This window comes from Rosa rugosa, chromosome 4 (genome assembly GCF_958449725.1).
Source record: "Rosa rugosa chromosome 4, drRosRugo1.1, whole genome shotgun sequence".
NCBI classification, from domain to species: Eukaryota; Viridiplantae; Streptophyta; class Magnoliopsida; order Rosales; family Rosaceae; genus Rosa; species Rosa rugosa.
The window spans coordinates 32570640-32593818 of record NC_084823.1 but is presented as its reverse complement, the minus strand read 5'-3'; the positions used below and the strand labels follow the sequence as shown (position 1 = coordinate 32593818).

Below are 23179 nucleotides of genomic sequence, written 5' to 3'. Positions count from 1 at the left end.
AAAGATTGGTTTTTTCCTTGTAGAAGGGGATTAGGGTATATAGCTGTGTTGGCTGGTTTGTTTGACTGCAGCTATTCATGTGGGTGAAAAACAGACGGCAATAGAGAGAACTTGGAAGACAAGAAGAGTTGGTGGCCTCTTGCATGTTTGATAATTGAGTCTACATATGAGTCAAAACACTTGATCCATGTTGAAGTGTTCTTGATCATTGTTTCATATGCTTAACTTCTCTTGAGATCAATAGAGGAGCTGTGAAGAAAGGAGAGCGATATTTGGTGATCGTTCAAGTGAAGAAGGAGTTCAAGACGGAAGACAAACTTCGTATTAGATTTTGTCTAATCATTGTAGCCAAGCTAGTGCTATTCAAGTTTGTAAAGAACATATCCTTCATCATAAGTTAATTCTTATTTTGGGTTCTCAAGAGTAAGAGTCCCGCAGTGTTTTTAATCTCAGAAGTTGAGATTTTCACTGCGTAACCAAAAATCCGGTTTCTGTTGATTATTTTTAGTTTCTGCCCAGTAGAGATTGATCAGTGCACTGCAATCCTCATTTTCCAGAAAATCATATTATGTCCTTGTAATTTCAATTACTCATACGTTTCAATATGATTACATAGCCAAAATCAAAATTGCTTAACTGAAAATAAGAGATATAATTCATGCCTTCCTGTTGATCATTCTAGACCACATAAAGTGAAAGACATTATTGATTGGAACTCTCATAGCTGGTGCCTTAATCAGATTCAGGACTTAATTTCTATTGAGGAATGCAATCAGATTGAGCAAATTGTTATTGGGGATCAATCCTTTGTCGACAGAGTCGTTTGGCCTATCACAAAAAATGGCGAATTCACGGTCAAATCCGGTTATCACTACATTCACACCCTTAATGTGGTACCCACCTCTCAGCATGCTCACTCTTCACATAGAGTGAACACTTTGGTTTGGAAGGCAATATGGAATATCGAGGCTTCTCCTAAAATCAAAGTTTTTATTTGGAGGATGTTGGTAAACGCTCTTCCTTCCTTTCAGAATCTACATCGAAGGAAAGCTACCCCAACCCCATTGTGCCCGGTGTGTGAGTTGCATCCAGAATCTATTGAGCACATCTTCCTCCAATGTTCAGGTGCAGTGTGTGCTTGGTTTGTTTCTGAGCTACACTATAAAGTCAATCTACAGTCCATTGATAATATTGATAGTTGGTTTGAGAAAATCATTCCCCTAACGGGTGGCTGTAAAACAATCAACGCTGAATTCCTTACTAAAGTTGCCTACCTTCTTTGGGAAATCTGGAAGGCTAGGAATGCCTTTGTGTATGACGCAATCCCTGTTGATCCAATCTCTGTTGCGAGAAAGGCGGGTTCGGCTGCTTTTGAATATATAACCTGCAAACACCACAATGTCAGTCCTGTGATTGAACTTCCAACAGAAACTCATCATGCTCAGGTACGTATTTCTTTTCCCCCTTCTTCTTCGTATCATCTCCCCACTTCCCTGTCTCCCCTTTCTATTACTGATAGCACCACTCATACGGGAGCAGTCCAAGCTCCTCATCCAAACCTGGCCCCTCCATTATCATCTCACAGTCACTTCAACCATATTCAAACCCCCTACCCTCAGCATTTGGCTCTCCCTCCACAAAATCCGAACCTCCATCATCATCCCCAAATTATAGCCTCCCATTCACCAAACCCAACCTCCGCTCCTAATGCTACTCCACACCCCATTCCCCATCACAACCTCCGCTTTCATCTTCGCCCACAAATCAGAACCATCACTCCAAATTCTCACCACCCTCATTCCTGGAACCCCACCCCCCCCCCCCCCCACCTGGACATGTTAAGATCAATATCGATGCTGCTTGGGTTAAGGAGACAAACCTTACTGGTGTTTGCGCTTTAGCTAGGGACAGTCATGGCTCCCTTATCGATGGCTCTACGCGGGTTTGTTTGTCTGGCTCCTCCCTGGAGGCTGAAGCTAGAGCTGCTTTGGCAGCGGTGGAGTTGACGAAGCGCATCCCTCATGTCCCCATTCTCCTTGAATCTGATTCAAAGTCATTAGTGGATTCCATCAATAATTCAAGCATTTGCCATTGGAAAATTGCTCCTATTATCTCAAAAATCAGGAATGATTTTACCTTGGTTCAAAGGTGTGCTTGGTTTTGGATTCCCAGAGAAGCGAATTCTGCTGCCGACTTGGTGGCCTCGCTAGTTGTGCGGAAGAAGTGCCCGGAGGTTTGGATTGATCGTCCTCCTTCTTCCCTGGTTTTTGTTCTTTCTCGTGATGGTTTACCATGCCCTCCGCCTTCTAGCCCGGAATTTGAGCGCCCTTGACTCAGCCGAGGTCTTGGTTGCTTTATTTCTCTTCGGCAGCTCCATTTTTGAGTTTGGGGAGCTTGGTTCTTTTTTTTTCCTTGTTTTTTAGTTCCTGTATGCTGCGTTTCTGGTTTATCCAGTTTTCTAGGTCTTTTTCTTTTGTTTCTTTATGTTCCTTGTCGTCCTCTTTCTGGGCTGGACTTGGGTTCTTTTCTCTTTCGGCTTTGCTTTCGGCTTGGCTTTGTGTTGTCTCTCCAGCCTTGGGCTGTTTAATGAAGTATCATTTGACCAAAAAAAAAAATGAATTAGTGCTACAGTAGGATGGATAATGACTATGCGATCTCATAGATGAAGAATAAATAATCAATCATGAATTTCACCAATATACTCAGAGATTGGAGAATTGAAAAGAGGAAGATGTTTACCTTCAAACTCTCACTAATGAATTACAATCTTCAAACTTATAAATTAAAAAAAAATTGGGATGAACAATAATCTTCAAATTTAGATATGGAAGAAGATCATCCAGCTTAGATTTGGCAAAATTAAAAAGAGGACAATGCTATAAGAGTGACCTCCTCATTTCTCTAACCTTCGAATGTCAGTTGGGATACATCTCATCAATTGATGTTAACTTTGTTGAGAAGCTCAGGGGGGAAAATGAAAATGGACAAGAAAATATGAAACAAGCTCGTGCTCGTTTTATGCCAAAACTGGCCTTATGAAGACAAAAAAAAATTAGTTTGGCTTAATGTCTAATGACTTAGTTAAAAAGGAACGTACTTATGGATAATATATATTTTTTTTTTTACTCAAATTAACTTCGTCTGTTTAACTAATTCCATCGTTCTACTTCCGAATCAAACTTTCATCACACCATATTACTTCCAGAATTTTACATAGTTTCCAAAAGAATAATAAGAAAGTTCACAAAAAAAAAAAAACAATATAACTTTAAGCCCTCGAATGCAAGGTAAAATTTATCCCTCGATGTCATAGTTTCAGTTTCATGACCCAGTATCCTAAAAACCTCGAACTGCATTGTCTTATTCTTTCTCTTTCTCAATCAAATATCTTCAGGAACTGAAGGCTTTCGGTTAGCTAAGAAAGTAAGCGGATCTACTTCAGATATTTCTCAAATAAAAATACAAATAAATGGATGAGCATTAAAAGAAACCTGTTGTTTAATTCCAGCTCTACATACTCACTTGGTAAATGTCTCCCATAATCAACAATATGCACCACTAAAACTCTTGCAAATCCTCGAAAGTCTCACACAATTATCAACAAAACCTTTCCTTCATCAGTTTTATCATTATTATTATAGATATATATTAATGAAGTCATTGTTTCGAGTGGGGACCCGAATATTGCTTTTAATGTCACATTCTGCTTCTTCATCATTATCAAAAATCTCATTCACAAAATTCAAATAAATTGTTTCCCAATCATGAAACTTTTGAAGCGCTAACCAACTATCACTAGAAAATTGGTATCGCTCCAAGATACTCATTAGTATCAGATAATACTCTAGTAGCCAAAAAAATATCTCATTAGAATTTTGTATCATATCATATATAGGAGTGTTTTAGCTCCCTGTTGGATCCAGCATCTCCCAATATTCTCTTGACCAAAGCAAGTTCTCATCTCAAGTCCAAGTCAGTTTCGTCCGTGGGACATAAATTTACTTCAACGAAATCCACAAATATATGAATACTTTTAGTATATTCCGATTGTTCTTTTCCTTCTGTAATGGCCAGCAAATGACCGAACCGTTTGTCTAAAAAAGCAATGGTAAATATCTTCGATCCGTAAAGCATTTCTACCTCATTTTTTAATCCAGAAAGGAGCTAAAATATTCATCTATAGCCAGTCTTCATAATTAAGAGATGCCCTCATAAGGAATAAGCATTGGATGTTTGACCACCTCTATAGTCAAACCATGTACAATTGGTAAATTAATTCTACTCCGACTTCCTGATCCTTTTTCTCTTTTAGCCTCGTATAAAGTAACAAAATTCGTAAAATATGACGCCGGCCTTGGAACTTCCTCCCTCTCCTTGCATATCTTCTTTCCCCAATTACGTGGAAACATTCTTGAAGGTAGTGAGAGGCTCCGAAGAAAAGTATAAGGTGAAGGTTGTGAAACTCAGTGTGGCTAAAGGCTGTCTGTGAGGAGAGAAGATAGACTACTTATGGATAATAATATATACGCCCATGAACGTGGACAACTGTCACCCCTATCATTGATGGAGATGTTCAACAAATATGAACATCTCCTAAAATATGCAATTCAGGGTGGTGCATGTGATTTACAGGGTGGACAACTGTAAGAAAATCAAATACAAAAGCATGTCCACGTTCGATGACTTTGTCAAAGCTATGGTTTCAGGCTTTCAGCTTTTAACAATCTTCATAAATCTTTGCTGATGCTTGCGGCAGTTTCACAATCTTCGTAAAATATGACCTCGATTCTGGTGGAAGTTTGTTGCTGAGTTGGGTTTGCCAATATTCCAATTCCATAAAGTATGGTGTTGGAGAACTGGGTGCCACTCTATCTAGTTCAGGAGGTAGAGCCAGAAGAGAAGTTCGGAGATTCCATGGATTTTGAAGATCGTTTTGATTGTGGGGCTTAGGATGAACTGCACTGGGAGATAATAATTGTAGAAAGAGAAAACCTGAATGAAAGGAATGGAGCTTTTGATTGTTAGAGGAGGATTCAACTGATATGAGCATAAAATGCGACGTTTACATTGTTTACTTCACTCTGTTATACTATGCTTTTCTCTTTATTATATTTTATTTATGTTAGTTTCTTGTTTTTAGGTTTTTCTTGGAGCAAAGGAGAAAATAAAGGAGATAAGCATGTGAAATGCATGGATTTGGCATAAGTAGGAGAAAACGCAGAACTTGTGTTTGGGATGTGATTTTAGCGCTACAAGGGCATGGCACATGAGGCGTAGAATGATGGAGAATTTTAGCCCTGATTCAATAAGGAAACTCACTAAAAAAGGAGAATTTGGGAAGAAAAATAAAGAAGGAAACCCTAAATAAATAGGGCAGGATATCTCGCCTATCTCACTCTACACATCACCTATCACGCCATCCTTTTCGTCCTCGCAAAAGCACGAGACATAAAATTGCATCTACACCATTTTGAAGTTGTCTTGCTTTCAAGAAGCGCTAAGACCATCTCCAATGGAGAGGTCAAAAATTTTGAGTTAAGTTTGAAATTTGACAACTACAAGGAATTGTCAATTTTGACAATTTTTCAATTTTTCACTCCAACCCATAGGTTAAAATAAATAAATATTTTATTATTATTATAATGTATTTAATTAAAACACAATTGCACTATTGCTTTCTTTCTCTCCATCTTCTTCTCTTCTGTTTCTCTTCGCCTTCTTCTAGCTTTTCTGGGCAATTAGAAAAGCCACCATATTAACAAATTTGAACAGATCCAAGCAACCACAAGTAGCCCAGATTCCAACATCGCAAACACAATCGCGACCTCAACACTGTGATCGACCATGGCGACACTCAGATGTGATCGGAACTGCTTGAACCCAATTCTTCAGTTTTTCTTTCTAACTCCAAACTCTAACTCTCTTCCTCTCTTTTTCCCCAAATCTTTTGGAAAATTTAATTTTTGGTTTGATATCAATGATTTTTGAAGGTTTGGGTATGAAGATTTGGGTATTGGAGGAAGAAATAGAAAGATGAGAAAGATCATGAATGACTTTGATCTAGGTAGCATGAAATTGAGGAGAACGATAGAGGAGAAGGGGAGAAACAATAAAAAATAAAATGACAGATGACCTGAGTCTGCCTTTTGTATCCGTTGAAACCAAGAATTGTCATCCACGGTGGATTTGAAAGATGGGTTGAAGAGGAAGAGATCTGCCTTTTGTATCCGTTGGAGCTCCACGGTGGATTTTGACACCACCGTTGGAGATGCTCTAAGAGTGCGTTTGGATGAGGGAAAAAATGATGGAATTTAATTGAAAGTGAGGATTTTTTTTTTTTTTTTTGAAATAAGGGCCGGTGCGGCTGCTCTCAAGCCTCCATAAAGAAACTGTCGAATACAAGGGGGGGACATTGAGCCTAAACCCCAGATTACAATAAGAACCTAGAGTACATCCTGAAAAGAGATCAAGTGACGACTCTACTAAACAATTGTATTCAAAACCACACCAACTAGCAAAGAACTCGCTCTAGACGGTTCTATTTGCTTCCCAGCGGTGACACAACGAAGAGATAACTAGATCTGCAACTCTTATACAGCTAAGCATAATGTCCATTCTCACAGCTCTCCTATCATGTTGCCACTGGAATCTACATCCAGTGGCACGAAGTCTCACCCTGCCACTAGGAGGCAGCGACCATTTGACAACGCAAGGAACTCGCCTCCTACCTAGAGCAGACAAGGCACTGAGAGTGCACCCACAGGCACGAGGCCCGACATGCCCTACACGCCAAATGTAGGGACTTATTGCTCGCAAAATGCGCAAACCAACTAAACAACAAACAACAGTAAACAACACACTGCAAACAAAAACAGTAAAAACAACAACAAAAAACAAGAAGTAAAAGTCCAAGCAGCATGGCCCTGACAGTAAGGCCCAGCCCAACTCCCGCACACCACCACCAACCAGCTCCACCGTCCACCAGGCAAGCCACCAGAGCGCACCACCATCAACCCGCCGCCTTGCACTGAACCGTCGCCGTTGCGCATCACAGCGCCACAACACCGCCACACCACAAAGCCGACCGACCCAGAACCCGGCCGACGTCAAAACCCAGCTCACCGGAGTAATCAGATCCAGATCTCTGCAACGAAATCGAAGATCCAGCCACCGCCTGGAACCCAGCCTCGACCGAGCCGCCCTACGCCTCCGCCGCTGCACCATGTCCGGCCTCACCCACGATCGGAGGATTTCATAATTCCTAAAAGCCAATTCCCTCGTTTGGCATTATCAGATTGGAAATTTTAAATTTCTCTATGGAAAAAAAACGAAGGAATTCGTTATTTAAATTCCTCACTTCAATTTCCACCAAAATAGGTGTCATTTACGTGCAGTATTCAATTTTTATTTCCAAAACAAGACTTTTTTCTATTTTATCTTTTTATTTTTTTTTAAACTTTCTTAATTTATTACATATTTCAAATCCTAAATAGATGCAACCAAACAATAGAAATTGCAATTAATGAAATTTTAGATTGATGGAATTAAAGATTCCATCATTTATAAATTCCTACGGATTTTATAATTTTCTCATCCAAACGCACCGTAAGTGATCATCGAGAGGAGTTACATAACAAATTGTTCCAAGGAGTTGTCGTGGCTACTATCTTCCAACGAATTATTAAAATAAAATGAAACTAATGTCCCTCACCAAAAACGGAACCGTAGGGCACAAGAAGAAACTCTAAGGCACCATGCACATCAACTTGAATACGTCCCTGGTGGAGCAGCCGCTATGATCAATAAATCAAAACAGAAAAGGTCTGTTAAGATGTTCATAGACCACCAAGCCTCGGTCGGAGACCTGCCGGATCGGGTTGATATGTGCCAAGAAGCGATGGGGAGGAGAGATCGCTTAATCAGAGGAAAAGAAGCGATTCACCAAAGAATGGTAAGCGGGTGCTGACAATGCGTCGATCTAAGTATATAGCAAGGCACCGTCGCCTTGGGGAACCAGCGCCATTGCAAGCGGCAAGTCACGTCCGTGATTGCAAACATCACTTTGTGAATATGGGAAGAACTAGAAACAAGAAAGAAGGGGAGAGAGAGAGGATGAGAGGAGGAGAAGAGAGGGAGTGTGGGAAAGGGAGAGATTACAGAGTTGTTGTGGTAGGCCTGGCAACGACTATAGAGAGGTCGAGAGAGAAAAGCTCTCGTACTGTACTATCATTCTTCTGCATCAGTATATGTGAATATAAAAGTGCAATAGCAAAAAGTATAAAATTCAGAATAAAATTATTATTCTGAATAAAATTATTATTCAGAATAAAAAGTATAAAAGTGCAATAGCAAAACGAGCTTATGTCTCTACACCAAATTATTATTGTAGAAGTGTCCTCACGTATAAAATTCAGAATTTGAGTCGGAACCCTTTTTTTTTTTTTTTTCCTATATATTTTGCAAGTTGGGGTCCCTCCTCCTCAGTCCCTCACTATAAAATTTTCTGCAGAAACTGAACAGCATAGCGCAACTCTCTCAGTCTCTCTCGCTTTAAGGACTTGGCATGGAGACCCAAGAGGCTTTAATAGAAGAAGAGCTGCTGAACGTGGAGCTTGAAATTGAAAGCGTCCAAGGTGCTTATAATCCTCCGCCATCTTTCTTCTTCTTCTTCTTCAGCTCTGAAACTCTATTATCTGTTTCATTTTGATATTCTAGTTGGGCTCGTTATTAACCTGAAACCTAATTTCGTGGCGATTATGATAAATCAGAATGATCAGTTTCCAGAAATAAGTAATCTTGTCAGTGAATAATGAGTTTCAGTTAAAAAAGACAGTAGCTTTTTTGAAAGATGGGTCAGGTTGAATGATATTGTTAAGGCTGTAGTTACATATGAGTAGAAATGTTAAGTTCAATTGTACAATGGAGTAGATTAGTTGATGTTTCCGAAAAGGATTCATGAATTTTAGAAGAGGCATTTTGTCCAGTGTATTAGAGAGGGCGCAGTGATTGCCTCAATGATTCGGTGATCATGGGTTGCAGCGAAACGGGGGAATGGCTGGCTACCTATTGCCTTTCCCATACCTCGCATTGGTGTGAGCCTTTATAAGATGTATTAGGTTTGACTCATCCTTCAATTTTGGTGACGTTGTTTTTCTTGTCCTTGCATCTAATTTGGTTCATCTTGTAATCGTATTAGGCTCTCATTTCACTTGACTTTTATGTTTTGGTATATTAATGCAGACAGTTTTGCTGATTCAAAATTTAGTTAAAAATAAGAAAGATATGAATAGATTGTCTGATAGGACATTTTCACGAATGAAACACAATGCTCTACCATGTTTTTCCTATATAGTCAAATGGCTGTGATTTATGCTTATTCCACATTTTTTATTTTTCAGACCAAATCAAAGTATTGCTTGACCAACAAGAGAGGTTGTATGAAAGACAATCTGAACTACAAGCTCTACTGGAAGCTTCCAAAGGTCCTGGATCCCCTGTTAATGGGGATTCAACAGCCACAGAAGACTGGTCTGGATCATTTGAGTGGGATTCTCAAGCTGATGATGTTAGGTTCAATGTATTTGGCATCTCCACATATCGTGCAAATCAGCGAGAGGTGACTTCCTTTCTTGCCTTCTTTCTCTTTCTTGTATATTTGGCCACTTCCTTTGGTAGAAAATTGTGGACTGCTTTGTATAAAATAAAATGAAAAGGATCTTGCTACACATTCCCTTTGGATATCACCTTGATTGGTGGCAGATGTTGTGCATTAGAAATTAATGATTCAAGTCTGTTAAGCTTGGTGTTAGTCCACAAATGAGAGTGAAAGCACCCTAACTGCTGACATCCACCGCATGGTAAACCATACTTCCCGTCAGGCTCCTGACTGAGTCTGTGACAGTTAATGGGAGACCAAGAGTAGAATGAAATTTGGTTCTTTAAACGGGTGATCTGTTCTCTCTGTTTCCATACATGGGGTAGAGTTAGATTGGTAGCACGGTCGTCTAATCACTTTTAAGTTTATTCTACTCATGTGATTCTTTTGGTCAGCTGTTGATTTACATTCTTAGTTGGTTTGCTAGTTTCTTTTGGATTTGGTTTGCGGCATTTGTACTACGTGCTTTGTTTGTACTCATAGCTTGCCTGCTTGTCCATATCCTTTTGTACTTTGTTTTGTATTTTGTTAAAGGTCTTGTTTCCTACTGTTGAAAGTAATGTCCCCATTTGGAATTATAAGACCTTGCAGAAGAGCTTATAAGGTAATGGATCTCTCCACCAATTGGTAGAGAGGCTCAATTCCTTATTAGCTTTTATGCAGGGTCATGAAGGTCTTTATTACATTACTCGACAGTCTGATGCAGGATCTCGTCCTAATCTAGCCGCAAGACAGAAACTGGAGCCCTGCATCACAGTCGACACTATCAATAAAAAATTGAATGGAGGATAAATGACTATCAGTTGTAGTAACAACAAAACATTAGTTTTTAGTATCTTTTTTATGATACCAAAAATCTCCCAAACCCGCTCGAAACTGGGGTCTCCTGCCGAACCATACCTTCTTTAGAGGGGGTGGGTATCATGAGGGGATTTGAACAGACCACATGGGAGTAAACCATGGGCCCGATCCTTTCTAGTTACCCCTTGTTGGTTAATTTTTAATATCTTTGGAAAACAGGGGGACTAGCTAATTAACTGGACTTTTGTTTGATATATCATTTGATTTCCTAATTCAGTACAAGTACTAGTTATTAGCGGTAAAACTCTCCGTGCTTCCTAAATGATAAACAACACATGATTTGGTTCAAGTTCTGGAAGGGTAGTCGGAGTTTTTCATCTTTATCCTATATTAGTTGTTTCTTTTGATGTTGTTGCACTTTCTCTTGGTTCTTAGAGTAGTTGTAACATGGTGTTAGTTCCAGTAGTTTAGCCCTTTAGTTTACGTAAATACAATGTTTTCATAAGATGTTTCTCCTCCTTTCTGTTTGAGATTTACTGATAGTGGCTAATTGGTTCAGATTATTAATGCTGTCATGAGTCGAAGAGATGTTCTAGTGATTATGGCTGCAGGAGGTGGCAAGAGTCTCTGTTACCAACTTCCAGCTATTCTTCGTGATGGAGTTGCTCTTGTTGTCAGCCCACTGCTTTCTTTGATTCAGGACCAGGTTCTCTTAAATTCTGTCCTTCATTCACCCGAACTTTTGTATCTGAAGATTTCAATCTGGTTTGGTGACAAGAATCATTACTTCAGGTGATGGGCTTGGAAGCTTTAGGGATTCCAGCTCATATGTTGACATCAACTACAAGTAAGGAGGAAGAGAAGTTAATATACAAGGCCCTGGAAAAGGGTGAAGGAGATTTGAAAATATTGTATGTGACGCCAGAAAAGATATCAAAGAGTAAGAGGTTTATGTCAAAACTTGAAAAGTGCCATCATGCTGGTCGTCTCTCCCTAATTTCTATTGATGTGAGTATGTCACATTCACCATCTCATCATACCTTGTTGTCAAATATGCGTATTACTTCCATTATCCTCATAGTAGTCATACTAGTTTAGTTATCTGGTACTGAGCGGTCTTATAAGACTGATATATGACTAGTTCAAGAGAAGTTACCATATAGGAACCAGGCTACAATCCTCTGATCTGAGATACCATAAATGTTAGAACCACCATATCCTAATTAATACCTCGTATGAATCAACCCTCCTTTATGAAAACTTGGTATACCTGCTTACTTTTTAATTGATGGACAAATTATGACGTCATATTGTGTGCTATTAACTACCTTATGTATAGTGTAATTAAATGGGCTTTAAGATAGGATGATTGACTTGCATGTTGTCAGATATTGCGGTACATATGTTTTTTTTGTCTTTAATTATTTTCTTGGCCTTGTGCCACTCACTGTGCTCGGAGGATGGGTTCCTTGCCATTTATAGGCTGATTCCCCCTTCCTTTTCTGACTGCCTATCCATTGTATTTAATGTGTGTAATCTGTACATTGTTTTTCCCCCCCTCAGAAATGTCAAATACCAGCCTAATGTTCCATGATGTCATCTCTCTCAAATTTTAACAATCACTTTCTAAGTTCTGATATGTGTGTTATTTGGCAGGAGGCACATTGTTGCAGCCAATGGGGCCATGATTTTCGACCCGATTACAAAAATCTTGGTATCCTCAAGACTCAGTTTCCCAATGTTCCAGTGATTGCTTTGACTGTATGTCCCTGAACTATCTTTACGGCTTTACTTTTTATGATATCTAAAGGGAGGCCCCACATCTGGAAAAACTTCTTACACTCCAGTTATCTCTATAACTCAAATAGACATAAGTTTTCAATTATAAAAAATAAAACATAAAAATAAAAACTAAAAATAAAAAAACTCGATTCCAACATTGGTTAAAACTAACTGCCCTATGCTCCATGTAAAGGAGATAGATTGAAAGGCGTTGGTCTGTCTACTTCTGGTTTCGACTAACTACCTCATTAGGAAGTTATATATTATGTGACAGAAGATGTTCTTTTTTCTAATAAGAAAGTGAAAAATGTAGCTATTGCCCCAAACTTTTTCCACTGTGTCACTTCGGTAGCCAGACTTTTCTCTGTGCCAATATGCATCCTGATTTTCAATGTGTGCCAGTATGAAGCGTCAATTATGTCAACATTGCTATGCAACAGTAACTAAATGAACATGTATTAACTTTTTCAGGGCCCAGTTGGTCAAGCCAGGTTTAAATTTGTCAATTCTTGGCCATCTTAGCCCTGAAATAGTGACAAATTTTGATTTGGTTTTTGTCGTAAATTGGATAACTGACAAATGTAGACCCAACACGACCATTTTTAGTAAAATAGTGCATGGAGTATATACTATTTACATTGGCTCTGAATCGAGCACAATGATGCATGGAGTATTTACTATTTACAATTATGAGAATCAAATCCTTAATATATTGGGGTATTTCTATCAATTCAAATTGTATAAGTGACAGGAGTACAAGAGGCGGTTTTGAGTGCAAATATCACCTCCATTTCTTGACTATAAGAAATATAAAAAAATTGCAAGTATTCATTTGCTTGCTTGCCTCTTAACTGAGGTTTTGTCGAGTTGATGGCTTTCGTTGTCTATTTTCAGGCAACTGCTACCCAGAAAGTCCAAAGTGATCTGATGGATATGCTCCACATTCCAAGATGTGTAAAGTTTGTCAGCACAGTCAACAGGCCAAATCTCTTTTATATGGTGTGCTTACTTGTTTATAGTTTCTGGCTTTGCATTTTAAGAGCTGCAGCCATAATTCCTTATGCCGTAGGTACGAGAGAAGTCTTCAATTGGCAAAGTGGTGGTTGATGAAATCGCTGAATTCATTCGAGACTCTTATTCAGACAACGATTCTGGCATCGTTTATTGCTTCTCTAGAAAAGAATGTGAACAGGTCTGTTTTTGTTTATTTTCCATTGTTAGCTCCTTTTCATCAACCGTCACAAATTGTTTGTATGTTCATTTAATACGCATGCATAGATTAGGAGGCATTTAGATATAATTGAAATTGGTGTAATCTCCTTAGCTGTGAAGGTGAGCATGAAATAGTTGTCATTTCTAAAATTGCTGAAACTGATGATATATTTATCAAAATCTGGAAGTGATTGTAGTTTAAGCAAGTTTGAAAGCACATTGATTTATTTTAAATTCGTACAATACAACCACTTGATAGTGGCTGGTAAAACTTTTTTTTTTTTTTTTTTAAACTAAAAAAAGGACAAGTTTTCTACCTTTAATCGACTATAAATATATATTCATAGCATACTCATTCTCTTAGGCTGTAGCACCAAAGTTTCCAGTTTGTGGTGGATGATTAGAGATTTACTACTTCTACATTTGGAATTTTAGGTTGCAAAGGAGTTGCGTGAGAGGGGAATATCAGCTCATCATTATCATGCAGATATGGACGTAAATGCACGTGAAAATGTTCATATGCGGTAATGTCACTGAACAATTGTAGAGATGGTTTGCATATATATATATTGCTAAGGAGGTCTGTTCCTTAGTTAAGGAGCAGATTTCCATATTTTTACCACTTTTCGATCACACATTCACATCTTAACCATTCAGTTTTTGGGTCCTAATGTATAGATCACTTCTGCAAATTTTCAGCCAAATTGATGATCGTTAAAGTATCGAACTCGATTAAATCAATGAACGAACCGAATCTATCCAACCTGAACCGGTCGTGTTCATAATTGTAAATTGCAGTTTTTGATACCTTAACGATCATCAATTTAACTGAAAATTTGCTGAAGTGATCTATACATTAGGACCTAAAAACTGAACGGTTAAGATATGAATATGTGATCGAAAAGTGGTCAAAATATGGAAATCCGTTCCTTAGCTAAGGAACGGACCTCCTTAGCAGAGCTAGATTATATATATATAGTCCGGCTTTGGTGCGGACGTCCGTACGGTACGGATTTTCCGTTTTCCCCCACTTTCCGAGCACATTTTCACATCTTAACCGTTCAGTTTTTAGGTCCTAATGTATAGATCATCTCTGCAAAATTTCAGCCAATTTGGTGATCGTTAAGGCATCCAAAACTGCAAATTACAACAATGTACACGAACAGTTTCGGTTCGACAGATTCAGTTCGTTCATGTAAATTGCAGTTTTGGATGCCTTAACGATCACCAAATTGGCTGAAATTTTGCAGAGATGATCTATACATTAGGACCTAAAAACTGAACGGTTAAGATCAAAATATGTGATCGGAAAGTGGGTGAAAACCGGAAATCCGTACCGAAATTTTGGTACGGACGTCCGCACCTAAGAAAAATCCTATATATATATATATATAATATAATTTGATTAGTGGCTCCATGGAATTACATAATTGTTGATTTTTTTGGGACAATCTTGCTCTGAAAGCTTATCTTGCATTATAAAGTGGTTAAGTTACAGTTCTTGAAATTCTGGATGCAATTTTTGGTTTATTTCTATAAATGAGTTTAGTATAGATGGAATTGAAACCCCGATGATATGCACTTTATTCTTTTCCCCGTTTTCATTTGTGCTAAGTCTCTCACCTATGTGTTTGAGATCTATCTTGTTCACAAACTCTCTAAATTAGTCCTTGCACAAATATGACATATAATTGTCTGATCCCTAAGAAAGCCATTCTTTGAGAACAGGGGACTTCTGAAACATCATATTTTAGTCATAGACAAATTTTTTTTGATTTGGCTTTGGTACCCTATGAAGTAATTAAGGAATACTTGGTGAGAGAAAAAGTGTTTCTTTAAGGTTACCTTTGGAATACACAACATGTTGATTGCATTCCTAGATCATGTGTTGGAAGTGAAAGGCTTAGGAATCTTTCTAATAATTGGCCCATTGTGGAAAATTAGACGCTTTCAACTTGCTATATCTTACTTTGGTTTAAAGTACTATAAAGTAAAGAAATTTAACTGTATGATGCAATTGTGCATGTATAAATTAAAATTTTGAAAGGAGAGGCCGCTTCTTGTTTCCCTTGCTTCATCTTTCTCTAATTTTGTTCTGGATAGCTTGATTTCTTTTCACCATTATTTACTGCAACCTGCAAGTTCCCTTTCCTTGTAATTTTTGACTTCTTGAAAAATTCTAATCTCGCTGCTAGCTTGCCATTATAATGTAGAGATATATATTTACCTAATGCTTTCACACACACACACACACACATAGATATATATATATATATATATATAGCCGTTCAAAGAGGACGTCCGCACTTTCGCTAAAGTGCGGACGTCGACGCTGCAGCCCCGCTCAGGCCGTGACGGCGCGGCGCTGCTTGCCGGACGGAGGCCAGGGGTCGGACGGACCGGTCTGCAGTTGGGTGGAGTCGCCGGCGACGTGGTTGCAGAGCTGCCCAGAACCTGCAGTTGCAGGTGAGGTCACTGCCCAGAAACCTGCAGCCTCGATCTCCTCTAACCTCGATCGCTGCCCAGAAGAGGTTTAGGATGCCTCCGGCCTGATTCGCGCTGCCGTCGCGGCCTGAAACGCTGCAGAAGATCGACGTCCGCACTTTAGCGATAGTGCGGATGTCCGCTTTGGAACGGGCCTGTATATATATATATAGGCTTGTAGGTATTATAGTTAAGTTTAAACTCGTTAATCTAAGTTTTGATTTTTTATAAAATGGTTACAATTTTGATTACTATTTGACAGAAGTTCTTGGCAGTAATTGTATGCCCAGCTCTGATTGTTCAAGGCAACCTATTTAAACGCAATTATCACCCTTTGATGTCTATTCTGAGGAACTAGTATAATCTTCTTGGAAGTTTAGATACCTCTGACTTTTCTTGGAGTTATCTAATTCTATTGAGTGCTGTGACTGCTGTCGAATAATCAGATCATGCATTATTGTGCGGTAGTGTGTCCTCTATGTTGTTTTAATTTGTCGATCCCTTTTTATTGATGAACAGGTGGAGCAAGAGCAAACTACAGGTCATCGTTGGCACTGTATGTTTGCTTGGACTGACCCTTTTCTTACAGAAAGTTATCTTTCTTTGGAAATCTATCTTTCTTAACCCAAGGTTACATATGCATTCCAGGTAGCATTTGGTATGGGAATCAACAAACCTGATGGTTAGTATTTGACATCGTCCACCATGCGTTTGAGTTTTTCTCTAAGTATACTTTGCTAGTTTGAGAGTATGTCGGGACTTGATACTTTTAACAGTATAATAGTCACTATACTTCCTATTGGGACACTAATTGGCTAGAATATTCCAAACTACCCTTATCTTTTGTCCATATATATACACTCTACATACTGTAATAAACTGTCTGAATACTTTTATATAACCTGGTAAGTCCCTCATAGGATATTCCTGACAGTTTTGTTTTTAATTATCTAATATTTTGGCTACTGCTTGTAGTCAGGTTCGTCATCCATCACAGCTTGAGTAAATCAATGGAAACATACTACCAGGTTTTCTGCCGTTCCAGCTAAGCTTACATACTTTTTGAACTTTATCCGTTTTGTAACCTTCTTTGCTGCAGGAAAGTGGCCGTGCTGGTCGAGATGGACTCCCTTCTCAATGCCTACTTTACTTTAGACCTGCTGACATGCCTAGGCAGGTGCTATTTTCTACCATTTGCACCTTTTCATTTATAATTCCTAAAACACTCCGTAATGTATATGTATGACCTTCCTTTGAGCAGAGTTCAATGGTCTTCTATGAAAACTCCGGACTGCAGAACCTTTATGACATTGTACGCTATTGTCAGGTAGTGCCCTGCATTATAAGCTTCATATTTAGTGTCGGGGTCCACTTTATGGTATATGAAAATTAGCCCAACCCAAACAACAACCATGAAGCTAACTATGGAGTAGGGTGAAGCCTAACACAACTCGAAAGTTACCAGTTTACTCGTGATATGTGTTGTGACCTGCTTTTTCATTCTGCTGTCCTTCTAGTTATATAATTCCTCAACAATTCTGCCTTGTCCCAAATACATTTTTAATAAATGTGTTAACTGTGTGGTTAACTATTGGTCTTTTCTGTTGCAGTCAAAAAGACAATGCCGTCGTAGCTCTTTCTTTCGCCACTTTGCTGAGCCATTACAGGACTGCAATGGTACCATTGTTTTATTGGTTAATACTGTATATGCACACAAGCACTTGCCTATTCACATGCGAGGACACAATTTGTTTCGTTGATATTATCAATTCCTAAATTTATAACTGCAATCAATGCTATCTCAGGGATGTGTGACAACTGTGCATTTTCAAATGAGGTTAAAGAAGTAGACGTCTCTCGTATGTTTCTTTGAGCTCTCTTCAACATTATAATGCTTTATCAGTTGTTTGTTCATTTTTAATATGCATTAATGAGATTTGTATTGCTTCATTTCTTTCTCTGTCTTCAACATATGCCTTTTTTCTTTTCTGTTTCCTGCATGACAACTATTACATTTTGTTGCCGATTTGAATTCACTTTGTACCATACTAAGATTCGTCCATTATATTTCTGAATAGCAATATGCAACTGTGGGAACGATAAATATTTTTGCTCCTAATTTTAAGGCTAGAGTCAACTGTATGAAATGATAAATAATTTGGCCTGCTCTCCTTTGATCTTTTGATAATTACTGCTTTGCAAAATGCAAGACCTGTATTTGTTGGTTATAAAGTGAAGAGAGAGGGATAGTAGATATGTAATAGGGAAAGACACTGATTTTTTAAGTTGCTACGTTTTAGAAGGATATCCTATAAAAATGTAATGATATAGAGATTTCATTAATGAAACAGAGAATAAACAGTACAGTTTATGATATAGAGATAAAATGTAATGGTCTATTTAGAAAAAGAAAATTAATCAACTTTAAGGAGGGATGAGAAATATCAAAGTATATTATACCTTTAAAGAGAACAGTGCTCATAAAATTCAACACGAACTCTTCTCGATGCAATAATGTAAAGTTGCACGTTTCATTACAATAGTGATATGCCAAACAATCTGATGGAATTTGTTAGGTTAAACAGCTTATTTTGATTGCTTAAATGCGCAGCACGGAGTGAGTATCAAATTATATTCCTCTGTTGTTCATTGAAGTATGCTTGTTCATTCAGTAATGAGAGGTATAATCTCCTAAATATGGTACATTAGGAACAACATGAATGCTTATCTACATATTTACTAGTGAAACGAGTTAATACCTTTCAATCTTCTGTTTATCCATATGTTTGACATGAATGATGCCATATAACTTTTGAAAACTTATATCTAGAATTCCTACAGTCTAGTTTGATTCAATTGTCATTTTTATCATCTCTCTTTTTTTCTTCATATAGTGAACCATATGTGAGCATCCTCTTAATTTCTTGTACTATCAGTTGGCTTTTTGACTTTGTTTTCTTATCTTGTTGGGTTTTTTGTTAAACAGAATGCATGCATAGAATCACTTGGAATAATAATTTCTTCTTAAATGCTTTGCAGGTCATGCGAAGCTTATGGTTACTATGCTGAAAGATGTGCAAGAAAATGATCAGAGATTGACAGTGTTGCAATTAGTTGATAAAATTAAGATAAAGCGCAAGGAAGTAGGTATGTTTATGGCTTGACTATCTATTTCTTTGGTCTTGGATTTATTATTATTTTCATGTACCTCAAGAGCACGGAGACAGCCACACGTATCAATGTAATGTTGCTAGTACAAGTAAATTATGAACAACTATTTCATGTTGTAGTTTGTGATAGGAGATTGGTTGCTAGTGTGCGAGAGTGTGCTTTACTGATGAGTATGGACTGTGTGGCTGTGTCTAATGGTTGGTTCGGATGTAAAAAAAAATAAATAAAAAAAAAAAAAAAAATAATAATAATAATAATAATAAATAAATAAATAAAAATTTGGAGTTTCTAGAACTTGGTACTGTTGAATCACATTTTGGTCAGTTCATGGGTTGCATTTATTGGATCCAAGAGTGTTGAAATGTGTGTGTGTGTGTTTCACAGGATATTGAGTGATAGAAAGCTAAACTGTTGATAGTTAGGTTAGATGTTGATGGAAGTAATTTGATTGAGAGACAAGAAAGAGCTGTGCAGAAGGTCTGTGGTGGTTTTTCTTTGTTTTTTTATTTTATATTTTTTTTCCCAATATTTATAGGATGTTCCTACTTTGGTTCAGGTCTTCAAATAACCAAGTCTAGGAATATTGTAGTGTATCAGTGTATTTAAAAGCTCTCTCTGTCTGGGTTGGTGTCACGTGTATGAATAAACATGTTTAAGGGTCTTGTAGGATATCAATATCTTTAAGAGTTCTTTCGGAGCACTACTGTCATGCTATTGATTATGGGAATGGAAACTTATCATTGACTTATAAATTACTTAGGTTCGGAGCTGAAGAGAGAGGAAATAGAGCAGCTTGTCATCCAGCTTATATTAGGTAGAGTTTTGGTAAGAAACTTGACACTTGGGCCTTTAGAAAGTTGCATGTTTTGACTTTGACTCTTCCTAACCATTTTTATTGTACTGGTCCATTCCTTGTTGGATATTTTCAATTTAAAAAAAAAAATTTGATCCTCTTTTTCAACAACCAAAATTGATAACAGTGTTCCAAAGTATGGCAGTGTATTAAATAGTCGAAAGTTTTTAGACAAAAAATTGCTCCTGATTATTTTATGCTGATGCAATTTGTGAACCTGCTAAAGCAGTTCGCTGTTTTAGTAGACCCTTCAACTTTCTATAATATGGTCGGTTCAAGTATGCCGTACATAATCATTCTGTTTTTGATATAGAAAGAAGAATTTCAGCATACAGCTTATGCCACAAATGCATATGTAACATTAGGACCCTTGGCAAAGCAGGTATTGCAAGGTAAGAAGTGTTTTATCTTTTTGAAAAAAAAAAAATACAACACACGCACGTGTATATGTTAAATTTTATTATTTTTTGCTTCTTTTTGTTTATTCTAAACTATTCTTTCCATGTATGAAAAGTTGAAAACTATAGGTCTATGACTATTGTTTACATTTCCAAAATTATGTACTCTGAAGGCCACAAGCTTGACTGTGTGTGTCATGCTTTAGTTTTAGGATACCCTGATGTCAAGCTTGCTACTTTTAAAGTTGCCATTGACAGTCGTCAAGAGTTGCCTGTTCTGTGTTTCTCCTTTTCTGAAGTAAATCTACAGTAAATAGTTAAGTATTGAGCTTCTAGCGTTGTCTCAGTTATGTTGTTGAGTTTGGCAAAACTGCCATTACCTGATGAATGTGGTATTCTCACTGGGATGAATTATATAGCTTCCTTCATACTATAACTGAGTTCTAGTTCTTCAAAACTAGCCCTTATCTGTCTATGGCATGTCAGCTGGATACCTGAAGATGCACTAGTTAACCATTTTGGTAACCACATTCTGTGGATATTGTATACACATCAACAATATCTTGGAATGCATATGTAACCAAGTTTTCTTGAATTCCTTCTAGTTATGTCTATATTTCATTGGTAATTTGAGGTAGCCATGTCAATGACAGTATGAAAGTGACTTACTCCCTGGAAATAAAAATCTAATGGACTGTCTACTCACTTAAGAGTAATGGACCACCTAGGTAAGTAGCATACCCTGTAATTTTGGTGTTAAAGGTCTACCACATGTTAAGAAAATTATTTTTGATGATTCCTTCTACCTGGTCCCCATTATATGCTTCTTGTTTATGACAGCTCTTTCAATCCTATGCATTGAAAATATGGTCCCAAAGATTTATATTTTTCATATTGCAAGTGCATTATGTTCACAGAGCAAAGAAAAATATAACTTGACCCTCACTATCTTCATCACCTAGATTTCTTCTTTCCAATTGGCCAGAAATTACAGAAACCCTTGATATTCATTAGAAAAGAAAGTTTTATGATGTCTTCGACTTGTTTTGGCTTCTTTTCTAGTCAAGCTCTAATTGTTATCATTCCCTGGTCATTTCGCATTTTAGGGAGAAGTAGTGTTAAGCTTGAAATGTCTACCGGACAGAAGAAAGTAGCTGGTGTAAGATCAGTTAAACGTAGTCGTGCTTCTTCATGTCTGGAACAAAAGCTCGACGGGCTGCGGAAGGAACTCTCTTCAGATCATGGAGGGATATTCCCTCATTCTGTTCTGTCTACTCAACAAATCAGCATGATAGATGACCAGAAGCCAAATTCAATGAAACAGGTTAGTCCTGGAACCACGGTATAAATGTCAGCTTGTTGGTCAGAGCTTGTTCCTAATTTAGTTGTCAAGAAAATCTACACTTCACATTCATATGCTGCTATGGAGCAATGAAATTTGAAATTCTGTTTAATTTGTGCCAACCAGTAAGCACAAATTGGTGCATTGTACTGTGTGCTGAACTCGTCTGTGCATTGTATGTGCCTTGCTATACAGCATGTGTCTGCCTTTTGACCTAAATTCATACCTAAAATTTATTTAATTTCCTTGCAGTTGGAGAAGATCATTGGGAAAGTCAAGACAGAGAAATACGGAAGTAGAATCCTTGAACAAGTGAGTATGTATGCAGAAGCAAAGCAGCCTGTTGAGGATAAAGAAGAACAAGAAACTGAAAATAGATCCTCAAAAAGGCTAAAGAACACAGAGCCGCTTCTTATAGAGAGTAGTGATGATGAATCATGATGGGATCATTTCATAACCAAAGGGTTCTGTTTTTTTGGCTGTTATCTGTCTATCCCTAACTGATCCCCTGTATTGTAGGAGGAGCTCAGTTTTGAATACGGCACAACAGTACACTATATTACAGATTATAGAAGGAATAGGGATACAAACTATGGTCATTCTAATTATATTTCTTGTCGGCTTTCAAACCGACTAAAATGTGATTATCTTCCATTTAATTTGGGAGTAAAATTCACTTCTAATTTTACAATTCACACTCATCATATTTCTTTTTTAATATCTCAACATCATATTTTTATAGTCTACATTATAAAAAGACGAAACTAAAGATATTAAAAAATGAAACATAGAGTGTGGATTATAAAATAGGATTTTTTTTTTTTTTTTTTTTTTTACAACGAGGCCCAAAGGGCCTAAAGCAAAAAGAAACACTAGCCATGGAGGCTAACTTTCGATCTTTTGCTCCTCATTACGCCACAAATATCATCCATAAAAGCACTTGAAGCTTGAGGGGGGGGGGGGGGAGTATTGAAAATAACAATCCTAGGATCATGAGAGAGGCTGCTCTTAGCCATGGCATCTGCTGTCATATTGCTTTCTCTAAAAATATGTTTAATCCTCACATCTTCAAAACCATTAAGTAGAGACTTGCAGCTGTTCAAAATGCTTCCAAGAGGATGAGAACTTTCACAGCCTTCAACAATGAGTTTGATGAGAATGGCAGAGTCAGATTCAATTTTAATCCTATTAACCTATAAATCAGTAGCAAGTTTCAAGCCAGAAAGCAAGCCCCAAGCCTCAGCAGTAAGGACCTGTCCATTACCAACATTAATCATAAAACCTGAAAGCCAATCACCATTATGGTCTCGTAATACTCCACCAGCACCAATTTGTCCTGATTGACCAGCTCTTGTGCCATCCACATTAAGTTTCACATAACCATCATTAGGCAATCAGGCATGGTCCAAGAAAACATATTGAAACAAAAGAGTAAATTTTTTCCTTTTTCTTTTTCAAACACACTTTGACCAATCACCTTA

General features: G+C 37.7%; 1 protein-coding gene across 2 annotated transcripts; it reads left to right on the top strand.

The window, feature by feature from the left end:
- The first annotated feature begins 8445 nt into the window (after positions 1-8445).
- On the top strand, positions 8446-22399 carry LOC133744064 (ATP-dependent DNA helicase Q-like 2). 2 transcript variants are annotated; one of them, XM_062172193.1, is made up of 20 exons: positions 8449-8633; positions 9399-9616; positions 11016-11162; positions 11249-11464; positions 12113-12217; positions 13133-13237; positions 13308-13430; positions 13886-13974; positions 16454-16490; positions 16583-16616; positions 16910-16962; positions 17034-17111; positions 17196-17261; positions 17545-17611; positions 17740-17793; positions 18974-19081; positions 19866-19930; positions 20272-20350; positions 21463-21680; positions 21951-22399. In XM_062172193.1, exons 1-20 carry the CDS (start codon positions 8564-8566, stop codon positions 22137-22139), a joined length of 2121 nt encoding a protein of 706 aa, XP_062028177.1. In that variant the 5' UTR covers positions 8449-8563; the 3' UTR covers positions 22140-22399. The 2 variants fall into 2 exon arrangements, with proteins under 2 accessions (XP_062028178.1, XP_062028177.1); XM_062172194.1 differs by lacking the exon at positions 21951-22399 and having other exon boundaries at positions 8446-8633; positions 19866-19919; positions 21463-21601.
- The last annotated feature ends 780 nt before the right edge of the window (positions 22400-23179 follow it).